This window comes from Echinops telfairi, unplaced genomic scaffold (assembly GCF_000313985.2).
Source record: "Echinops telfairi isolate 266 unplaced genomic scaffold, ASM31398v2 ScPeMD7_3509;HRSCAF=4178, whole genome shotgun sequence".
NCBI classification, from domain to species: Eukaryota; Metazoa; Chordata; class Mammalia; order Afrosoricida; family Tenrecidae; genus Echinops; species Echinops telfairi.
Window position 1 is genome coordinate 16,902,863 of NW_022107407.1, and position 18,063 is coordinate 16,920,925.

The window sequence follows — 18,063 nt, forward strand, 5'->3', positions numbered from 1 at the left end:
CCTGAATCTAAGCCTTGAAGTCAAGCTCATGCGAAGGAGCACTGGTCTCAGCACAAACTCACAAGTCCCCTTTTCCCCCAGGTACTGGCTGCTACTAATGTGCTTCCTGATGACTAATCACCACTTCTAGTATGGAACCCTCACCACGGGCCGGTTCCATGCCTGGCAAATACCACCCATTTGTCCGTGGAGACTTGCATGCTGTTACGGCGCTCAGTGGGTTTCCGTGGAGTTTCCAGACTAAGACAGATTGGAAAGAAAACCCTGGTGGCCCGCCTGTAAAATAATCAGCCCGTGAGCTCCCTCCAGCTCACCATGCTTTGATTGGACTCATCAGCAATGGGTCCTGCAGATGGCGCAGGACCAGGCAGCTTTTCATTCGGTTGTACGTGGGGTCCCCATGGGTCGGGGCGGACTTATTGGCAGCAAGCAAGACAAAAAGCCACAAAACAGCAGACATTATTTATTGAGTAATTAAACTGTCAGCCATAGAATTTTCCAAGCATGTTTTTTTTTTTTTGCAAATATTTCATGTTACTTGGCAGAGACAAAGTTAATTCTCATTTTGACCAGGCCCTTCCTCCAATTCTACTCGAGGGCCCAAGATTCTTGAGGAAAACTGCAAATCCATTCTCCCGTGTGCTAGAAATCTTCTAGGGTGCTGCTGGATTCCGGGAGTTGGGGGTGAAGTGACTCTTGAGAGGTTCCCAGCACTTGTGGTAGTTCTCATCCATACAATTGGCAATCTTGAGCCCCCACTTGGTGACAGCCAGACTTAGGGACGACTCAAACATAAATGCCTGTAGGACATGGAGGTGGGTGGGGGAAGAAGGAGTGAGATAGTCTATAAAACATAGCTGATCTGATGTCAAGAGGAAAGTGGGTAGGCACAGTCTTTGAGGAAGATAAACAGGTGCCAGCCCTGGGTCATGTCTCTAGCGCTGCCACTGGCAAGCTGGTGAGAACTTGTACACAAGACCTTCAATGGCTCAGAGCCTCAAGCTTTATTGTGCCAACTGGAATTGGGCGCCAGCTCACATTGTCCTCACAGCTTATGAAGCAAAGCTGACTCGAAGGGCAGAGGAGGGAGGGTTCTGAGCGGATTCCCCATGTCCTTACGAAGCAGCTTGCTCCTCCCACCCTTGCAGAAGAGGCAGCTAAGGCTCAGAGATAGGAGATGATTTGTCTGTTGGGAACCCTGGTGGTGCAGTGGGTAAGCATTCAGCTGCTAAAGGAAAGATGGGAGGTTGGCACCCACCAGCTGTTCCATGAGAGGATGATGTGGCAGTCTGTCTCTGTCAAGATTACAGCCTGGGAAACCCTAGGGGGCAGTTCTACTCTGTCCTGTCGGGTCGCTCTGAGCCGGGATTGACTCGGTGGTAATGGGTCTAAGGAGAAGGGAGCAAGAAGGCTCAGACTAAAGGTGGCAACGACTCAAGTCTCCACCAACAGATGAATAAAGAAACAATACAAAGAAACATTATCCATCCATAAAAGGAAATGGAATTCTAGCACCTCCTACGATATGGATGGACCTTGAAAACATAATGGTGAGTGAAATGGGTCAGACATGAGAGGACAAACATCACATAATCCCACTTATGTGAAATATCTGGAACCGGTGAAATCACAGAGGCAGGAAGGAGATCGGAGGTCCCCAGGGGCTGCAGGGAGCAAAGAAAACAGAGCTCTGCTTCCTGGGGTCAAAATGTCTGTCTGGGATGATGATGATGTTTTGGAAATAGATGGTGCTGATAGGTGCATAGAGTTGTGAATGTCATTAATGCCAGTGAAAACCTCACCTAAAAATGGATCAAAGGACCAATTTTATTATGTCTTTTACCACAATAAATCAAACCGAAGAAGTGGCAGAGCTGGGCTGTGAGGCCGCTTTCCCAGGCTCTGACTTCCTCCAAGAGACAGCCGGGGAAGGAAAAGGAGACAGAGCAAGGAGAGGGAGGAGGGAGACTGTCTGAGGTACTTTCAAAAGTCCTCTCAGGAAAACAACAACATATTGTGGAGAACGAGGGGGGTCAGAGCAAAGACTCAAAGCCCATCTATAGACAGTGGGACATCCCCCCCACAGAGGGGTCACGGGGAAGGGATGAGTCAACCAGAGCACAGTAAAGCACCGATGAAACACAGTGTTCCTCTGGTTCCTTGAGGCTTCTTTACCCCCCACTGTCATGACCCCAGTGCTGCCTCTCACTTTGGACTAGACTGGAGCAGGTCCACAGGTACAGATAAGAGATCGGAGACACATGGAATCAGGAACAGGATTGGGAGTAGCAATGCCAGGAGGGTAGGAAGTAGGTGGGGAGAGGAGGGGAGGAAGGGTTAACCAATCACAATGATCGACACATAGCCACACACCCCCCTCCAGGGGGATGAACAACAGAAACCATGGGGGAAGGGAGACAGCAGTCAGTGTATGATATGAAAATAATAATAATTTATAATTTATCAAGGAGTCATGGGGGTAGGATGAGGGGAGAAAAAAGAGGAGCTGATACCAAGGGCTCAATAGAAAGTAAATGTCTAGAAAATAATGATGGCAACATATGTACAAATATGCTCGATACAATCGATGTATGGATTGTTATACGAGTTGTAAGAGTGCCCAATAAAATGATCTTTTTAAAAAAAAATCCTACAGTCTACTCCGCTCTACCCCCCACTCCCCACCAAAAAAAAATAAAAATAAAAGTCCTGTCAGACGTTGAAATGGGTCTCAGTTGTGGACAGTGCTGCTGTGCAGAAGAAGGACCAGTCCAACACTCTGCATCCTATGCACACAGGCCACCTGCGCCAAAGGCTGATTTCCTGAGCTCCCATGGCTTGTAAAACAAGCGAAACACACATTCTTGCCTATTCTCCTTGTTGGAAATTTTAACCAAATATATAGAGATGGGCAAAGGAAGATAATGAAATTGCAGAATGCGTCCACTTGTTTTTTGCCTGAGACCACAGGGGTGCTCATCCCCGCCAGTTTCCGCACAGCTGGAGGTCGGGAGCGGGGGAGATCCTTGTAAAGCTCTATCCAGAAAGAAGGGTCCTCATCGCGCCCGTGATCATGGTCATCTGGTGCTCAGGAGGCCTGCTGTCTGGCTGGGGTCACAAACGCTCCAGCTGAGCCAGGCCGATAGCATTAGAGCAAGTGAATGGCTCCGAACCAGAAGATGGATCAAATACACAGAGGGACCTAAGTCATGTACTGAGACCCCCCACCTTTTCAAAGTCCACTTTACTCCACTTCCCTTTTAACCAAGATCCACGTTAATATCTGTTTTCTGCTTTCAAAAGATATCTGACAGCTGTTGATCATAAGGTCGGTGGTTCGAACCCACCAGTCATTCTGCAGCCTTTGAAAGATTTAAACGTTTAGAAAAAGAAAGAAGAAATAAATCCAGAAAGGCTTTTATACTGCCATGACTTTGAATGGTGCCTGTGAAGATTTTGTGTCGGTGTTAAAGGGTTTATGTGTTCTTTGGTACGGATTGGGGGTCTAGGAAGGCTCACAAAGTTTCCCATACAATGAATGACAATTGTTTCTATGCTTTAGGAGCCCTGGTGTCAAAGTGGTGACGCATTGGGCTACTAACTGCAGGGTCAGCAGTTCAAATCCAACAGGTATTACACTGGAGAAAGAGCAGGCTTTCAATTCCCTTCAAGAGCTACAGTGTCGGAAACTCTCAGGGGCAGTTCTATGCTGTCCTATGGGGTCACTAGAAGTCAGAATGGATTCGATGGCCATGAGTTCGGTTTGGTTTGCTTTTTGGTGTGTACGCGCTACTCCAGTTTGTTTTCATAGGAACACTGTAATTTCCGGGAAACCTGCATTTGGAAAAGGTGCTGGAGGTCGGAAGTTGGGTCAAGGTGTAATGGCACACCCTCCCCCACCAGGTAGTCCTTGCTCCCTGGCTCTCCAGTAGCCCCACCTCTGCCTCCCCTTCTCTTCTCATTACACAGGAGAGAACCCTGGGCCCCTTAGCGCTCCAGACTCCTCATGAAGACAACCTTGCCTTGGACCTCACCACTCCAGAACACTCCTCTCTGGGACACTGCCTATCCAAAGCCACTTTGGGGCACCCAGTGCTAGGCAGTGGCTCCTCGGGGTGGCTTGTGCATCCCCAGAAGGATAGCAGAGGCTGAAATGAACTGAGACTGTGGAAGCTGCATCTTACAGGGATGTAGGGGTTGGACAGGAATTCCCATAGAAGCCATTGTGGGTCAAGGCTGTGCCAAGGTCAAGCTGATGAGATGCTTTGCACTAGCCCCCTCCAGGACAACTCCGGGACTCCAGCCTGCCTGCCTCAGCTAGAAGAAGTGATAATGGTCATTTGCAAGCGAGGCATGCAGTCAGCCAGGTCCAAGCTAGTGCTATGGATTTTACAGTTAGGTAGCAACGGGGGCATCTGTTTAAAAATGTAAAGCAAATCTGCATATGATTTAGAATAAAACGACTCCTTGTGGTCTTAAAAAAAAAAAGTCTACCTCCAAGAACGCAGAAATCAAATCAAGTACCGCAGCCAACTGCAATTGTATTCCGCCTCAATGTTTACGGCCTGACACGGGAGGAATACCAAACAGGGATTTAACTCCCATCAGTTTCATGCGTGTCAAAGCAAAGGACAAGGAGAAAGCCGATGAGCACTGCTGCTCACAGGCCCTGACTACCACGAGGCAAAGGCTTCCTGCCCCTCCCTGCCTCCCTGTGCGACTGTGACCCTGGAGGGTTACTTCAAAAAGCAGAAGACTCCGAGACAGAAGGTATGCACCAGGCTGCATGCAGATTAGGGCAGGCACTCCGGATAGTCTTCAGAATATCACCTTACATTTGCATAGCGTTGCAATTGCAGTACGCGAGGCTCTTAACACACAGGCATCTGCTGGTTTGAATGGTCTTCAGGATGGGGGAAATGAAGCCCGGAGAAGTTAAGTGACGTGTCTAAGGACACACAGGCACTAGGAGCTTGGTCTTGAACCCTGGTTTGGCTTGTAAGATCGGTGCTCTTTCTGCCACACCCGCCAGCAGTCTCATTAGTGTACACTCAAGGGGCTTATGCATACTCTCATGTGAACAGACCCACAGAGCCACACACTCTCTTCCCCTGGTTCTTCCTCTGTGACTTTGGAGAAATACGAAAAGAGCCAGCAGGTGCTTGGTATGTAACTTGCTTACCATGGTGCCGTCGGCAATCCTCTCGGGGACCAGCTTGCTCTTGCTTGCCTTCTCAAAGCAGTCGGCATCAGGTCCATGGGGGGTCATGGCGCTGTGCAGGCTGCCTCCTCCTGGCAAGAAGCCACCTTGCTTTGCCTCATAACGGCCTTTAATGAGTCCCGTGAATTCACTCATGCAGTTCCCTGGGAAGGATCAAGTCATAATAGGTTTTATAATCCGAGACAAGACACGGAAAACACCAAAAGGCACTCGAACATTATATCGACAGGGTGCTAAGAGGACAGGCAAGTCTAATAACATTGACAGGATTCCTAAGGGACAACCAGTAAACCGGACGCAGTCCAGTCCACTCTGACTTATGGGGATGCCTGTGTTTTAGAACAGTTTTCAATGGCTGATTTCTGAGAAGTAGCTCACGAGGCCTTTCTTCTGAGGTGCCCGTGGGTAGAACTGAACCTCGGCTTTTCGGCTAGTAGCTGAATGCATTAACGACACCACTCAGGGACACTGAGTAAAGAATACAGATCCCCCAAATGATCCCCACAGAGCGCTCATCAGTGGGGAAGTCTTGGTAGGCAAAGCTTTGTTCCGTGCCCAGGTGGGTTATCAGAGGTCTTGCATGCCAGTAGCTGGGAGAAATTAGGCTAGGTCTTAAGAACATTTGGGCCCAGACAAGAATGTTAATAAGAATGAAAATGTAAATTATACCAAAGAGCGAATGCATTCCCGTCATCTAGGCTTACAGCCCCATGTCAAAGGTCTCTTTTCTCCCGGGTCCAATCCCCTTCTCAACAGTCTCCTTTGTGTGGTGTCACCAAGAGCCCTGAGTCAAGCTTACTGCCATCGAGTTGATGCTAACTCACAGCGCGACCCTCGGTGGAGCGCTGCGATAGCCCTTCAAGCTGGCAGCTGGAGCCCACGCAGAGGCACTGCGAAGGAAGACCCGACGATCGCTTCGTTAAGACTGGAGCCATGGCCTCCCCATACTATGTGCTTTTTTTTTAAGCTTCATGAATTCAGCTTTTTTCTGACTTGAAATGTGGCATCTGTTTTTTTCTTTTGTGTTTTACCTCACTGACCACGTTAGATTAGCGTACGTTCATTTGTGTTTTCAGGATAGCTCTGTCCAGAAAGGACAAGATGGGTGACTCCTCAGAGTCGGTGACAGCAGGGGTGTTTCCCTGAGGGTAGGGGAGTAGGGAGGGGGGTATGGAGGGTGGGAAAGGGGAGCAGATAGCATCGGTGACTGAATAATCAATCCCACCCAATGGGATTGAACAACAGAATTGTATGTGAATGGATAAATTGGAATGTGTAAGCTATATCATAAAAACTATTTATATATATATATATATATATGATTATAGACAAGAAAACACAATGGAGCAGTTGAACACTCAAATACATGGGGTTGCCTATGAGTTGGACTTGGTTCGGGTGTACTGGCATCACCTAGTCTGGAAAGCTGAAGTGGGGTGTGGGTGTTGATAGAGAGGTGACGTAATCAAAAGAACCCCAGACTTGGAGCCGATTAGCAAATGATTTGTGTGCGAACATCTTGCTATCTGTGAAGCAGTCTACAAACACTCTCTCATTGCCATTGAGCTGATTCTGACCTGCCAGGAGCCTGTGGGGCAGAGAAGAACCACCCACATGTTTTAAAGGGGAAAGCAGATGGGCACCGCTTTCTCCTGCAGGGCAGCTGATAAATTCAAACTATCCACCTTTTGGTTAGCAGCTGAGCACTTAACCACTGTTCCCCCAGGAATCCTTATAAATTCCCTACATTATAAAAATCCGATCTTCTGGATTTAAATCTGATACCATCTTACACTTTTATTCTTAACATTTTCTCTTAGATTTACTCCTTTCTTTTTGTTTTCATCGACATTCTCACCACAGAAACCCATCATTTAAAATGGGAAGAGAGCTTTACTTGTACTTAATTCAGAAGTGTTTTCTAGGTAATACCTGACAGAATATCTCCTTAGCTGTGCCTGCATGCCTCCTGTGAATGAAAGCTCTCTACAAAGCAACCTATCATATTATTGAATAGCTCTGAGTGTTAAAAGCAATTTCTTCTTCTTTTTTAATCATTTTATTGGGGGCTCGTACAGCTCTGATCACAGTCCATCCATCCATCCACTGTGTCCAGCACTTTTGCTGCCATCATCATTCTCAAAACATTTACTTTCTACTTGAACCCTTGGTATCAGCTCCTCATTCCCCCCCACTCCCCCAGCTCTTTCTTATAGTAAATGGAAATTTATCTTCACCCAAGTGTGTTTGTCCTAGTTGTATTTTTTGGAGTCACACACAATTTGAGAATAATCACTATACCCCCACCACCCTAGTCTTTATTCCTATTAAAGTAAAGCAAAACTTAAAGAGCAAACCGAGGCGTTTTGCCACTCATCCTTTGTTTGTTCCTTCCTTCCTACTTCCTTCTTTCCTCTGTCCATCCATCCATCAATGTATCTAACCCACCCACCCATCTATCCATCCTTTCATTGCCTATCCTATTCACCAGCCCACCCAACTATTCTGATTATTAGACACCATGTTAGCACTCAATACAGAGACAAGTAAGACATAGCCCTTACTCTAGATTCTATCTCATGAGAATGCTAAGAGTACAAACCAGGGTCCCGGTAGGGAGATATGGCATTGGCAACCTTTGCAAAGTCAAAGAGTTGACATGATGCATACTTGTCTTGCCTTGTTGATAAAGTATAACTAAATGTCAAAGTATTTCTGCAATTGACTAGGCAGGCACACTGACCCTGCTCATAAACCAGAAAGTTGCTCCAGACTCCTACAGAGACAAGGAGGGCGTAGAAGGGCAAGGTCCAGCTCACAGCCCTGTTTCTTCACAGAGAGGAAAGGAAGCACATTTCAGGGCAGTTTGGCTCATGACTTCGCTGTGCTGCCCTGCTCCTCATTCTGTTTACGTACCCCAGGGTCATCTTCATGGTTTAATTTTAAGAAGAGAGCAGAGCAGAATTCAACTCTGATCTACATATGAATTTAGGCAGCAAGGAGTTTGGTGATGACATTTCTACATCATTTTCAATATTTCAAAGGACAGTAGGAGGGTAGACCTTGTCTTTCTGATTAACGCTGAATCCACTTCATGAGTAAAGTGCATTACGATAACTGAAGGCGATATTTTGCAGAAGTGATTTCCCACTTCTTTAAAGCCATATCAAAGTATAAAGATTTTTTATTGCTAAAGCAATATTTTTAATATCTCTGGTCCAACTAATTTCCAACTGGGGATTCTGGGGATTTTTCCAACTGACTCTGTGCAGCCATACCTATCTGAGTTCAATCCTAGAGTCCAATTTACTTGAGAGTCATTACAAAAGTGTAGCAAGTATTTCACAAGACTACTTTAGGCAGCCTGAGCCACAAACACAATTTAAGGATTCTGTCAAGAGCCTTTTGTTTAGTACAGAACCAAACTAGTTCGAATCAGCCCCTTTACAAAAATTAGGGACAGCAGCTGTGCATCCAGGACATGCTGGGCTCAAGAGCGACTGACGAAGGTGAAAAATGAACTGCTTCCTCTTTGGAATTCTTTACTCACTCCCTAATGGAGGTCATTCGGTTCCCCGCGGCCAGTGCTCTTTTCCCTCACTCCCAGAAGCACTCACGTGGAGATACAAATATTTGTTGAGTCCCTAACCTGTGCTCCACTTTCTGTGGAGTAATATGGTGGGAAAAGAGTATGTCTATAGTCAGTACTTGATACTTGCTCTCATGAAGAGATCACTGAAAATATGGGTGCTATAGCAAAGTGTGGTAACGAAAGTAGATGGTGCCTGGCTATCAGAAAGGATAGCATCTGCAGCCATCTAAGTGAGATGTCAGGTAAGTCCACACAGAAGAAGCACACCAGCCTATGTGATCTAAGGATTGTAAATAAAATACGAGACTAAAGGAGGGAACTGTATTAGAGCTTTAATTCTCAGTACACCATTTGCAGAAAGCGATGGATGACAGTGGAAGTCCAAAATCCATTTGCAGAAGCCTCATGTGGGTTAACCCTCTGTGGTAGTTACATAATCTGATCAGGGTCCAGGGACATGAATATCAGATCGAGACCACTGGAAAGTGAACTAATGCCGATGTAGTTAGGTTAAAATCCAATGCTTTATCATTTTTACTCCCTTTTGACCCATTTAAAATTTGTTCCGTTTTTTATTATTTTCTACTTTCTTGATGATTGAAGTTTTTTCTCTGTTTTACTTTGTTATTGTTGCTGGGATTTATTTTTGTATGTTTTCCTGTATTTGAAATCTAGGATAGGTAAATCAGTAACTGGATTAACAGTTTCTTAGGGTTTTTGCAGGGGTGGTTAGGGGGAAATGGGTAGCTAATAATCGTGAGTATACGAATGAAGAAAATGTTCTAAAATGGATGATCCTTGCATCACTTTTTTCCCCCGTCTCATATTCGTTGTTAGCTACCCATTTCCCATTCCCCACATCCTCCCCTGCCATCCCCCTAGGCAATGATCAATCCAGTTACTGTCTGTTGGATTTCATGTACAGAAAATCATACAAAACATAACTCTTCTAATATGTTTAAACCATTGAATTGTATGATATGTAAATTATATGGCAATAAAACTGTTATAAATAAAAAGAATACATACCTGGACCCTACCCTGATCCCGCTACCTAGATGGATGGGGAAGCAAGCCTCAGGCCAGTGCTTCTCAATGAGCCATGTATAGACCGCCTCCATCAGAATCCCGTAGCTTGTCTGCCTTGCTAATGCAGATTTTTCGGTACTACTCCCAAGCCACCTAATTAAACTCTCTGGGGACAGGCCTTGAAAAATATGCTTAAAAAATAAAATCAACATTATTCTAGGTAGTAGCTAGAATGGACGCAAGGGCAGTGGGTTGAGTTTAGTTTGGGAATGTTTTCAAAGTATAGTCCCCAGAACAGTAGCATGAACACCACTTGGTCAAAAATGCAAATTCTTAGGCCTCAGCCTAGACCTATGGAACCAGAGATGGCACCCAGGGGTCTGTGTCTTCGTAAGGACTCTGGGTGACTCTGCTCCATGCTACACATTGAGAAGCACTATATCTGAAGGTCACAAAGAATTACTAAAGTATCCAGGGCGAGCATTGGCTGTACAGGCTACAAGCCAGAGCCAGTCTCTCTGGGTGACAGCAGGTGCTTGAAGGGAATGACTTCCAGGAAAATAACAGTGAGGAGGACTCTCGACGGGTCTGACACTCTTGAGAAAGGACAGAGCTACAATGACGACTCCAGTCACAAAGCATCTATTATCTTTGTAATGATGTAATTGTTTCCTTTTCTCTACGATTGTAGTGTCATGCAGGGGGAAAAAAAAGTGCTGTCACTGGACCATGAAGTGGTCATGAGGACTTTACTTCCCTGCCCTCTACAAATACCACAATCACCTACGTAGTGCTCTGTGCCACACTGTTGATACTTGGCACCCAGAAGCTGGTGCATACAAACATAGAGAGGAGGGGTTCTGTAATTAAGGAAAAGCCATACCTTCAAGTCTAATCTAATTTATAGCAACCCTATAAGGTAGAGTAGCATTGCTCCTTAGTGTTTTTGAGACTGTAAAATCGGTTTAGTCTAGGAGCAGACTAGAAGTTTCCATTGAAATGAACCTCAGAATTTTCTAGAGCTCTATGTACACGTACTGTGGTAGGCATGGCAACGGGTGGCCATGACTTTCAGCTCTGGCATCAGACCACCTGCAGCTATATCCCACCCTCTTACTTTCCCTGAGCAGTACAAGTGGCTAAGCACTTGGCTTATTTGCCAAAAGGTTGATGGTTCAAATACACTCAGATGCAGCTCAGAAGAAACGCTTTTGGGCACCTGATGGTGCATAGCTCTACTCTGAAGACATGGAAATGCCATCAATCTGAAACAGTGCAACAACAACTGGTACTGATAACCAGCTCTGAGGCCATGAACATTCTAGTTAATTCTTCTTGTCTCAGTTTTCAACCTTGACAATATAGGAGGAATGACAATGCCATTTATCTATTTCAGCTGTCATAAAGATTAAAGACTGACTAACAAGGTAACATAAAATGATCAATAACTGTTAGCTATTAGTAGTGGTGGTGATAAAAATAAGGCGTCCTAGTGGCACTGTCAGGTAAGTGGTGGGTCGCTAACCACAAGGTCAGTGGCTCAACTCCACTAGCAGCTGTGCAGGAAAAAGACAAAGCTCTCTGTCCCCAGGAAGATTTCTAGCCCTGGGAGCCCTATGGAGGGTTGATGTGAATTGGAATAGACTCCCGAGCAGTGGGGCTGGGGTTTTGTTCTAGGCAACAAAGGCCCGAATAGCGTCCAATCCCTAGGACAGACTGCAGTCGGCTTAACCCCACCAGAATAATTGGAGAAGGCACATCTCATTAGCTCTCGAACCAGACTTAGATAATGAGCTTTCCCCAAACAGCAGACTAATTAACTAACAACATCTCTAGCATCTTCACGCCCTCCCCCAGAAGAAGCAGATTAAAAACAGAACGAAATCTCCACGTCAAGGAAGGTCCCACTTGCCAGCCTCTCTTTGGGGCCACAGAAACCAGACTCCTTCTCAGAGTCAACACATTCCCGACACTGTGTGGAAGCTGTGCTTTGGCACAGTTAGTGTCTGAGCTGAAGCACCAGAACCCAGCAGGTTGGATCCTGTACTCAAGGCAGAAATACCCCGGGCAAGATGTCGCCACGGGAGCAGGCCACACGCTACTCCGTTCAAGGCTTTGCTCTGCTGGCTGTGTTTTCCAGACAGAGAGACTCACTGTGATAATAAGGAGGCCTGAAGGTCTTATCAGCGACCCCCCAGCGAGGTGGGAAGATGACAAAATCAGCGATGGCCACTCCAGGGCGGAGAGACTTGGCAGTCAACACAGTGAAAATGGATGGGTCCTGTGAGGGCGCAAGGAGAGGTTGAGAACAGGATACACACAAGCGAGGGGACTGGACAATGCCACCCAAGTCACCCGCCCAGGAAGGTGCTTCCAGGGGACGGCCTAATTTCTGATCAAAGCACATGAGCCAGGCTAAGAAGTCTGGACTTGTGGCCGTGGTGCCATAATCACTCTTCTGCTTTCCCTCTCTTGCTGGGCTAGAAGCAAAATGAATTAACACTTACTAGGAGGATTCTGAGCAGCTTTCCCCCTGCTGAGACCAAATCTCAAGCAATGTAAAACCCTGGGGCCTGGTACTCAGTGGTCCCGCCTTCCAACGTCAGGGCAGGATGACCAGGGCAGAGAAGGGTAGCAGAGCGCTCTGGGCAGAGAGCGCTTCCCAGTAAGGTAGAAATAGATATAAGCTGACATCGGGCTCCCACGTAGATGGAGAAGGAGCCTCCCGTTGGGGAAACAGAGATTCCAGATGGCTGCGTTGGGCTGGAAGTCTGAGAGCGATTTCCTTGCTTTCTTATTCTTGTTTGACTCACGAATCTAAACTATATCACAAATTTCATTCATTTGGGGGTAGCAGTATTGATGGGACTAGGTTGGGGGACACTATTCTGATTTTCAGAGAACTTTAGACTCCATCAAAGTTGGAGTCTAGTCGGAAAAGAATGGAGCTTCAGTTTACTTGAAATAAAACATCGTGTTAACTTCCACATGCCAACTTGGGACATAGCGAGAACAGCAAGCAACCACTGAGCTCTGCTTCCTGTCTCCTTAGAATTGAGAGTAGTTGAAGGTGGGGTGCAGGAAGCTGGATGAGGGGCAGCAACCAGTCCCCACCAAATGCCTGGACCCACTAGCTTTCCAAACAGAGATCTCAGGTGTTGAAGACTCAAACTCACTGCCAGGGACTTGATTCGATAGGACAGGGTAGACAGAACTGCCCCTGTGGGTCTGAGGCTGTAACTCTTGATGGGAGTGGGAAGCCTCATCTTTCACTCATGGAGAAGCTGGTGGTTTGGAACTGCTGACCTTAAGGTTAGCAGCCCAACAAGTAACCCACCGTGCCACCCGAAAAGATCACGCAAGACTTCAAGAAAGAGGTGACATTTGAGGTAGATGCAGAGAAATAAACAGGAGAATCGGAAAGGGAATGGAGGGGCAGGGGGAGGAAAGAAAAGAATAAAGATGGGAAGGGAAAATAGGAAGAAAGAAAATGAGGGAAGGGGGAGGAGGGGAGAGAGGAAAAAAAGGAGGAAAGAAAATTTAATTCTAGAAAACAGCAGACACCAAAGTGGCCAGAGCTTTTGTTGAGTGGAGGGGAGGCTTGAGCCCAGGGTGCCTTGGCCAGGGAGAAGGGCAAGAGGTGGTATTGGCACGTGAGTTCAAGGCCAGATGGCGAAGAGCATCAGACACCATGCTCCAAAGCTCAGGCTTAATCCTCAACCCCAGGGGTACCTGCACAGGCTTTCGAATGCAATGGTAGAATGAGCAGATTAGAATTTTGCAAGAATAACTTCAGCAGCAGGACAAGGAGAGGGGACTTATATAAATTCAGATTCAAAAGCTAACCCTTATTACTACCAAAGCTAACCTCATCTGTTGCGGGCAATGATCGGAAACGATTAAAGAAAGGGTAGTGGGACTCCAAGTTCCATCAGTGTCCCAGGATCCTTTTTCTTTTTCCCCTTTGGCTTTCTTAACAGGTGCTGCTCTTCAACAAAGGTAGTTTGGTTCCCCCCGGGGACAAGTTGAAGGGGTTCAGAGTAATCTATTTGTCTCTGGTTCTCTGGCATCTGCTCTAATTATCCCTCCAGCTTGTGAGATAAGTTCATCGATGATAACCCAGGCTGCACAATGCCCTTTCCCCTAGGATCTCAGAATGAGCACTTAATCAAGAAGGTGGGACCATGGGGGTCTATGCAATAGACCAGAGACCTATTCGGGGCCCCTTAACTGAGTAAAACATCTGACCAAGTTCATGCTCTAGAATTTCTTTGGTTTAAATGTAAGCTCCGAGTGGCTTAAAAAGAAAATTGGCTACTCCATCACAGCTCAATAGAGCCAGGCTGGAGGCACCAAGACAAGTTGAGTGGCCTCCCGATAATTGGGAGACATCAGGCCAGCATCTTTCCAAATCTTTAGTTTCCTTCCTCGTCCTGTATCATTGGCATTAGCAGGTGGCTTTCTTTTGGAGGATATAGTTTCCGCAACGAAACCAAATTTCTCCCGTCTGTGTGTGTCACTGTGAGTAGACTTTGCGAGAACCAAGTTGAGTTCAAGGTCAGTGTTGAGGGTCTGGCTTGGCTCCCTCCATAGCTGTCTAACAGATTCCTCCATCAAAGCCTTGCTGCCAATAATTCCTATGCCGGCCAGCTCAAGACGAGCGACTGCATCGAGGCCAGCCCAGGGTGACACAGGACATACTAAATCTATGAATGTCAAAGGGATACTCTGAGCCCATCCCACCCAAAGGTTACCCAATCCCCAGCGGTCCTGAAAGGGTCCTAACTTACTGCATGGTCAAAGGCCACTGCGTTGATCACCATAAAGTTCTCCAGGTTGTACTTGTAGGGCGTGTAGTTCCCGTGCCAGGCCACCACGTTGAACGGGGAGACATCCTGATGACAAAATGTAGAAAGGAGGGTACAGAACCTTGGTGCTTTGTAGCTGTGTCCCTCAGTACGGATTTTTCATCATGCTTGCTTTCTATTATTTGATTTTTCACCCCTCATAAATTAAGGATTCCATCCCTATGGAGAAGTAGAGCACGGCACCATTCCATGGTGGCGTCACACCTCCTCTACTGGGCCCTCACTTAGCCCTCTGTTCCCAGTTCAGAAGCTGTCGCTGTTTTCTGGTCACATGTGCAGTGGCAGCAGCAGCAGCATGGCACAGCACAGCACAGCACATCCTTCAAGTAGTGCCTTTTTAACACTTTTGAACACAACTGTGAGAACCTGTGGATTCTCAAATAGCCTGGGCCCCCTTCTGCGTTTCCTGGCACAGAGAGCAGGAGCTGGCATCCTCCTCCAGGCAACTGCAGTCCAGAGGGGCTTCCACCACTCAGAGTGTCTGGGTTGATGAGCACAAGAGAGGGGAGAAGGTTTCTGAGGGGAAGTGAGATTTCAGAGCAACCAGAAGGCGAAGCTTCTCGGCCCTGCTCTTGGGTGGGGGAAGAGTGGTGCTCTGTTTAGAAAGGCAGTATAGTATCCACAGTAGCTAGAAATCTGTCTTAAAAGGGAATCTGACTCAGAATGGTCTAACGACTCACAGAAGTATGGTTGGGTTAAGTGAACGGACGGGAGATGTTGAGATATCAAAGGCTAGCAATGGTGGAATGACGTTACACTCTAAGGCCTCAAGGATAAGAGAGGACATGTTAACACAGGACTCTAGTAAGAGCTAGAACCAGGGAGAAAGAGGTTGCTCAGTGGTTGCTAGCAGATATTTAGTAACCAGCTTTTGGTGGGGTTGGGGGTGGTATTGGGTGCCCTGGTTTGTAACGTTTACAATGTAAGGGCATGACTATTCTCAACATGGTTGATTTTAAGTTTCCAGTGGGACATCACTGAACACAGAGTTGGGAAGAGATGTAGACGTGAGCTCTTTGGGATCCAGCACATCACAGGGGCTCCCTAATGGGAACTGAGGTCACACAGCCACTTCCAGAAATACAATCCCTCCGAGGGTAGAAGCAGAGGAAGGAATGCTTCATCTTGCCTTTCCCTCCTCTCTCCAATTGCCTGGGGTGCCACCATTGCTTGAACCCACTAGAAGCCAGCTGGCTAGGGAGCCTAGTGATATAATTCATGTAGGTCAACCTCCCAGGGCACAGAGCTGGGCAGAGAAGAGAGAATGGATCAGCGGGGACTCACACAGAGAATAAGCAGCAGACGGTCTACTTTGAAAGTGGAAATCCAACAAGCTGCTGGCTGGTGTCAAGTCATTCCTGACTCATAGCGAGCCTGTAGGGCAAAGGACAACTGCCCCGTGGGGGTTCCTGGGTAGGAATCTTCACTGGAGCAGCCCACCAGGCCCTTTCTCCCTCGGAGCAGCCGGTGGGTCCAAACTGCTGAATGCTCAGTTAGGAGAGAAGTGTTTAAGCATCACACCTCCAGGGCTCCATTCTAGGATGTGGGTCTCCGTGAAGTGATGGGCAGAGTCACCTGGGCAGACATGCTTAAAGTGCCTGTCCATTTCCACACTGAGTCCTCAGGGGTTTCATTGCTCTCGCTGTCCCCGGCTCGGATATAGATTCCCAGGACCTACGAATCTGCATTTTAAATGGGAGTTTCTGAGGCAAGTGATTCCCACGGGCTTTGAAATGAGAATAGGAAGGTGGCAATTTAAGTGTGTGTGCATCTCCGGAGGTACATTTAAGTGCTAAACTATTTGACCTCTGCTGATTGCTGCCCTCCTCTCTAGATGCTGCCCAAGGAAGATAACATGCCTGGTAAATAAGAGCAATAAGTGAAACAGAATGAGAACAAATAAATAATGGTAAGGTTATATTTTACAAAGATTTATATTTTAATAGATTTTTATGACATTATTTTATCTAGTGTATTATATACCCCCAGCGACTTGGAAGGAGGAAGATGAGGCTTTCTATTTCCGTAAAGAGTTATTAGTCTTGGGAACCTACGGAGGCAATGAGTCAGATCGATAGGGTTGCTATGAGTTAGAATCAACTCGACAGCAGTGGAGTCGTTATAAATCGATTATTATATATATGATATGAAAACAAACAGTATATTAAGAAGAACTCTAGGAGAAAGACTATACTCCTTTGTATTTGATGGTATGCATTTTTATATGTGATGGTATAAATCATACAAAACTAATTAACTTAGTTCTACTTGTTTTATAGCCACCATTGCTTGTATTTCAACTGTGGCGGTTGGTCATTGGAAGACATAACTCATGGCTGCTCTGTTTGTTAAATCATTTCCCTTTCAGAACCTTACAGGAGGTGATGTCTTCCATACAGCTCTGGAAAACTACATTTGCTAGGATGTCCCTTGGTCGGTGAGTGGAAAGAGCTCTGATGTCAGACAGACAGGGGTTTGCATACTGACTCTGCCACTCATTGGGACACTGGGTCAATCTTATCCCCACGTGGTCTGTTTTCATGACTACAAACAAAGCAAAGCAAACCAAAGACACCCACTGCCATCGAGTCGATTCCAACGTAGGGTGACCCGAGGGGACAGAGTCGAACTGGCCCTGCTGTCTTTCCAGAGAGTCAGTCTCTACAGGAGCAGACAGCCTCACACTTCTCCTTTGAGGATGCAGGCAGACACAGGAGCTGCTGTGCTGCCAGGCTCCAAAGGCGCGAGGGCCCCGTGGGTAGGACCTTCGTGGTACGGTGAGGTGGAGTGGAAGGCACCAAACACTGTCCTTGGTAAACAGTAGGTGCTCACACTTCTCATTCGCTTCCTTGCCTGCAGACCCTCTGACATTACCTGTTTGGCAGCAAACAGCTTGCCCTGGTATTTATTAACGACAGTGTAACCACCTGGCACGTGGCGATCTTCAAACCAGGCAACAGGTATCAAGAAATCACGAGGATTTGCCAAGCCGTTGGCCCCTGGAACAGAATAACCCCAAAGTCTTTCAGACACCGTGAAACCGCACAGAGAGATGCCCCCCGTGACACACAGAGAGGGTAGCCTTTCATGTCAAGCATCCCTTCATCAATTTGCTTTCATTGTTCAAAGGCTTCGTTGCATTCTCAGTTTTAGGGAGGCAAGGAATTTAGAGACCTGGGTGTGGTGGGTGGGTGGGGGGTGGGAATCAATAACCCACAATCATCATCGTCACCTTCTGCTGTTGTAGAGTGCGAGGGGCTTACAAAGTGCTCACAGGCACTATCTCCTCACTACAGGCCAGGGATGGGAGGAGAGAAGAGCTGATAGCGCACCAGGCACTAGGCATAGTTCCC

General features: G+C 46.8%; 1 protein-coding gene across 1 annotated transcript in view; it reads right to left on the reverse strand.

Annotated features, from left to right (window-relative positions):
• Positions 1 to 443: 443 nt before the first annotated feature.
• Positions 444 to 18,063, reverse strand: part of HGD (homogentisate 1,2-dioxygenase) — a 68,125-nt gene continuing 50,505 nt past the window's right edge. The window contains exons 10-14 of the mRNA XM_004709794.2: positions 17,585 to 17,709; positions 14,633 to 14,737; positions 11,997 to 12,123; positions 5,183 to 5,364; positions 444 to 800 (exon numbers count right to left, since the gene is read on the reverse strand). Of these exons, the coding sequence (XP_004709851.1) occupies positions 654 to 800; positions 5,183 to 5,364; positions 11,997 to 12,123; positions 14,633 to 14,737; positions 17,585 to 17,709 (686 nt within the window). The 3' untranslated portion in view covers positions 444 to 653. The remainder of the gene's footprint in view (positions 801 to 5,182; positions 5,365 to 11,996; positions 12,124 to 14,632; positions 14,738 to 17,584; positions 17,710 to 18,063) is intronic.